At 42.7% G+C, this 5391-nt stretch overlaps 1 protein-coding gene across 2 annotated transcripts; it reads right to left on the bottom strand.

Annotated features, from left to right (window-relative positions):
- Positions 1–998: 998 nt before the first annotated feature.
- On the bottom strand, positions 999–4374 carry LOC124011419 (transcription cofactor vestigial-like protein 2). Of its 2 annotated transcripts, XM_046324780.1 has the most exons (5): positions 4297–4364; positions 4135–4199; positions 2870–3081; positions 2321–2716; positions 999–2052 (listed from the first exon to the last, which is right to left on the bottom strand). In XM_046324780.1, exons 3-5 carry the CDS (start codon positions 3060–3062, stop codon positions 2015–2017), a joined length of 627 nt encoding a protein of 208 aa, XP_046180736.1. In that variant the 5' UTR covers positions 3063–3081; positions 4135–4199; positions 4297–4364; the 3' UTR covers positions 999–2014. The 2 variants fall into 2 exon arrangements, with proteins under 2 accessions (XP_046180736.1, XP_046180735.1); XM_046324779.1 differs by having other exon boundaries at positions 4135–4374.
- Between the last annotated feature and the right edge of the window lie 1017 nt (positions 4375–5391).

Genomic DNA, 5391 nt, shown 5'->3' with positions numbered 1-5391 from the left:
GCTATTGCCTCACCTGCCCACCCTCTTCCTATGCTACTGCCTCACCTGTCTGCTCTATTCCTATGCTACTGCCTCATCTGTCTGCTCTCTTCCTATGCTACTGCCTCACCTGTCTGCTCTATTCCTATGCTACTGCCTCATCTGTCTGCTCTATTCCTATGCTATTGCCTCACCTGCCCGTCCTCTTCCTATGCTACTGCCTCATCTGTCTGCTCTCTTCCTATGCTACTGCCTCACCTGCCCGTCCTCTTCCTATGCTACTGCCTCACCTGCCCGTCCTTTTCCTATGCTACTGCCTCATCTGTCTGCTCTCTTCCTATGCTACTGCCTCACCTGTCTGCTCTCTTCCTATGCTACTGCCTCACTTGCCCGTTCTCTTCCTATGCTACTGCCTCATCTATCTGCTATATTCCTATGCTACTGCCTCATCTGTCTGCTCTCTTCCTATGCTACTGTCTCATCTGTCTGCTCTCTTCCTATGCTACTGCCTCATCTGTCTGCTCTCTTCCTATGCTACTGCCTCACCTGCCCGTCCTCTTCCTATGCTACTGCCTCACCTGTCTGCTCTCTTCCTATGCTACTGCCTCACCTGTCTGCTCTCTTCCTATGCTACTGCCTCACCTGCCCATCCTCTTCCTATGCTACTGCCTCACCTGCCCGTCCTCTTCATGGGCTACTGCCTCACCTGCCCGTCCTCTTCCTATGCTACTGCCTCACCTGCCCGTCCTCTTCCTATGCTACTGCCTCACCTGCCCGTCCTCTTCCTATGCTACAGCCTCACCTGCCCGTTCTCTTCCTATGCTAATCCTGAAACACAATGCAACACCCCTCTAGCTGTCATTCCTCTTTTTTTTAGTATCATTGGATAAAGATTTTGACAGTCATGTTTGACACCTTTTAGCAAAGTACCGTTCCAAAACATTTACAGGGCGGAAGCTGCTTTGTCATGGCCACTTTGTTCTAACCAACATTTTAACAAAAGTGCTCTGCCCAGTTCGGAGGGGAAAAAATATTTTATTTGTATTACTGAATATAATCCACTATGCATCAATAAAATATCCACACATGAAAAATGAATGAGAAAACAAAATAACATTTTAATAGTCTAATATTCATTTCAAGTGACATTTTGTACATTTGGCACCTCTTCCCTCTTCATGTTTTCAGCCATATGGTGGCAGTATGGTCAAACTTGTTCTAAATGGCTCGAGGTCTGTTCCTGTGAGAGTAATGTACACTTTCCAGGCAAAAGATATTTATTCTAATCCAGATCAATCCAGATGTCCAGATGTTTTTGCACTTCATTAAGATGCAACAGATACATGTTTTTTGTTTAATCCAAAGTCTTACAACTCAATTATTACAGTAAAAGAGGTTTGTGTCAATGCCTACAGTGCAATGTAGATTGCTGCTGAGCATACAAAGTAGACCATCTCTGAATAACCTATTTCATAAACCTCTCCATAAACCCCTTTCATTTTCATGACAATCATAAGGATATCAACTGCATTTCATTCATTTGCTATGAGCTAAACCTTATTAGCTGGTTCCACATCACAAATGAAGATTACATTTTTTTTAAACTCCTTCCGAAGTCCACACATTGAAGGAAGCAACAGCTATTCATAAACATCCGTATTTCAATAAATGTTTGAAATTGTTCAATTGTAACAAAAAAAAATTAAAACGTTTTTTTTTTTTACGCAGGAAATTGATGTATCTAATGTAAACTTTCTCCACAGACGAAACAGGCTATTTTAGAGTTTTGATGTGACACTGACACCCCACCCCCCGACTCCTTGAATTATAATCCGGTTTGCAAACAGGTTAGTCAGAAAGTGTTTTGTTTCTGAGAGGCCGTTCCAGCTGTTGCATTTCAGGGAACTGATATCCTTCTGAGAGTGGCTGTGGAGGAGGCTGGTTTGGCAGGAAATTGTCTGATTACCAGAGGAGGGAGCACAGCATGAATGTGTTGCAGACTCTTCTCTCTCTTCCCTGCGCAGTGACACTTCATTTAATACCAATACAGGTCCTTTTTCTCCAGAACTATTCCTGAAAGAGGGAGGAATAGGTGATGAATAACTCAAAACAGATCTTTTGAAAACCAACCAAACAATCAAATGATATGAAGTTGAGAAAAAGTACCGAAGCACAGGTACTGTGAAACCTCCCTAATCTTCACAACACCAATTCATTTTGGATGGTAGATTTATCTGACAGTGATCTAGGCTACAGTTCACTATCTAATCTGTGTAAGAGAGAAGTCTTCCTTTTCCTACACATGAATAGTGATAAGGGATCTGTGTTGAGGCAGCCATACCTGAGTCAGGGTTCATGGGTTCTCTGAAGACCGGGTGACCCGTCCAGCTAGGGAAAAGCTCTGGTTTGGAGCCTGAGACCATGTCTGCAGCCACCTCTGACCGGTCACTGTGGAGGAGATTGAGCAGGGAGTTGGTGTAATGCTGTCCAGTGACCCCCAGGCCCTCAGGGGACATGGCATGGGGATAGGCCATGGCGGGAAGGCCCAGACCACCATGTTGCCTGGAGGCAAAGGCCCAGGGGCTGGGGCTCTCGTCTGGGGAGTCGAGGGCGGGGGGGTGGCTGGAGCTGGACTCCTTGGTGTTGCTCAGCTGAAGGGAACCAGAGACAGGGGCAAAGTGGCCTTCAGACCAGGACGGGGTCGAGACACCCCACCGACAAGACGTTAAGTCAGACTCTGAAACAGATTGAGAAAAAGTATCTAGAATTTTATTTCATTGTGTACATTTCACATGTCAGTGAACACCTGTTTTCTTGTTTGGTGCACACAGCATCAGGATGATAAACTTAATTGCACAGTATGAGATATTGTGCAATATTGTCTGCTCACCAGATTTGACAGCTTTGCGGCTCTTTTTGCCCTTCCCGCTGGGGGCCTTGTTCTTGCCGACCTTGCCGAGGGCACGGGTGAAGTGTTGGTCCACCATGCTACCAATGTCACCCTGGAAGTAGGTGAAGATGACTCTATCGGACTGCACCTCTGTCTTTACTACTTCCTGGGGGCTACCTGAACGAACTGCCATCGCTGACTCAACTCAGATCCTGGTGGAACATAGTAGAGTACAGTGGAGGCTGCTGAGGGGAGGATGGCTCATAATAATGGCCGTAAGGAGCATATTGAATGGCATCAAACACATGGAAACCATTTGTTTGATGTGTTTGATACCATTCCGCTCCAGCCTTTACCAACGAGCCCGTCCTACCCAATTAAGGTGTCACCAGCCTCCTGTGGTAGAGTACAATAGTTGAAAGGTAGAGAACATTGATATTGTGAATAGCAAATCCATCTGTAGGCTAGGCTACTCATACAGCATGTGATTGTTTCATTCATTGGAATTATGCTGTTTGTAAGTCTATCGTTTAGGATATGGATTTAATTTGCTTTGCTTTATCTTGGCCAGGGCGCAGTTGTAAATGAGAACTTGTTCTCAACCAGCTTACCTGGTTAAATAAAGGTGAAATGAAAATAAAAAACATTTAAAAAATGTTATAACTCTCTCGGTTTGGATTGGATTTCCTGACTTGGATGGATCCAAGGGGAATTAACAAATCATCTCGCCATGAAGTAGTCAAATAGTTATTTTTTATTTTGTTTTAATCCCAAAAAAAGGAAAGTATCCCGGTGAGTTTATATGATTCACCGACAGTTGAAAAATCCCCATCAACCGTGTATGTATGACTGTAACAGAATGGGCAGGATAAGCTTTCCAAAACGTGACTGAAATGACATCTTTTAATTAGCAGATATCTGTTATTTAAAAACATGTCTGCTTGTCAGTGCACACATTATAGGTACAAAGTAAATCAATGCTCATTGCTGTCCACATGTTACAAGCTACATACCTTTTATCACAACTTTGTGATAGACAGATTTTTATCTTTGATTTAGTCAAATTGTATCAACAACCACATACTATTGAATGAAAAAGGTCCTAAGTGACATAAATGAGAGAATAATAGATAATTCACCATAAACGGTTATGGTGAATTATAATAATCAGACATGTATCTGCAAATATTGTTAAAACCATATATTACATTGACAGTATTCTTAGATTGTATCAGAAGAAAGGAATCCATGACATGTACTCTTACCTGAGCAGGTGAGCTCCTCTGACCAAGGACCAAGTACCTGGTTGGATTGACTGAAGGAACCTTTGCTGTTGTTGATTACATGCAATTGCCAAAAATGAGTCAAAATATCATTCCTTTGACAACAGCACTGGCATTCTTCAAATGCTGCTGATATAATACAACCTTTGAAGATCGTCGTGCTCGTTCAAGTTTCCAGATTGACGCTTATTGGAGTCAGTCAACCCGCCTCCCTTCGACACATCCAGCGATCCAGCTGCCTGCTGTGCAGTAGACGTCGGGAGGGAGGGTGTGACGCGCTATGAACTCGGTATGATGAGAATGTAACTCAACAAGTTCCTCCACACACTTGCAGCACCTTTTAAACACATTCCTTAGTGAACTGCACGGCCAAAAACGTCTGTTCACTTTTAAAGAAGAGTTTATGGGAACACATTCGATATGGGAAGTTAGAAAGTTTGGAAATATCTGGAGTTTGATATTGGAAGGGTTAAAATAAACAATAGCATGGTTATAGAATGGCTATTGCTTTGTGATATTTACATGATCTTACTTTCTGTGCACTGTGCAAGTAATAATCCTCATGTCAATCTAAGACAAGCATTGTATGCTCAGCATAGATGTTTTCCGACGGGCAGAATGCAGACAGCTGACCATTTTCAGACAGTAAGGTAACTGCAATAATGCAATAAATGAATATTCTATAGTAGACTTGAAATTCTTATTTGAAACAGCTCCTTTAGAAAAGGAGACGGTCTTCCATATGCATACAGAGAACTACAATGAAAGTCCCAGCCACCAATGAAGATGTGATGCAGACATCGTTTCACTAGTCAACACAAGGACACATTGCCTTGTAACCATACAGCTGAAACAACATGAGATGTTATGTTGTCATATGCTTGACACAGATCCTCCTTGTCAGATGTCTTTCCATTGAAATGTCCACCGCGTTTACATTCGGCACCTTTTGAATGGACCACGTAGCCTTATCTTTCTGTCAAAATGCAAGTGTGGGAAGAGTGCTATTCATAAGGTGTATTTTAGATGGAGAAATGGAGAAAAGACTGAAAATAAAAGATTCCCCGCTATGCTAAACAAACCACATTCATCAACCTTCAAGTCTTTTAGAGATGGCATGTCATGGATTGTTTCCTGTTGAAATGGTGAGAGACAGCCCATATGGAATGCCTACATTACGAGGCTTTGAAAATATAGGTTTCTGTGAAGTCAAGAAAGGTTTTGAAGTGTCTTTGACTC

This window comes from Oncorhynchus gorbuscha, linkage group LG23 (assembly GCF_021184085.1).
Source record: "Oncorhynchus gorbuscha isolate QuinsamMale2020 ecotype Even-year linkage group LG23, OgorEven_v1.0, whole genome shotgun sequence".
Taxonomy (NCBI): domain Eukaryota; kingdom Metazoa; phylum Chordata; class Actinopteri; order Salmoniformes; family Salmonidae; genus Oncorhynchus; species Oncorhynchus gorbuscha.
The sequence above is the reverse complement of the archived record's forward strand: the minus strand, read 5'-3'. Positions and strand labels throughout refer to the sequence as shown.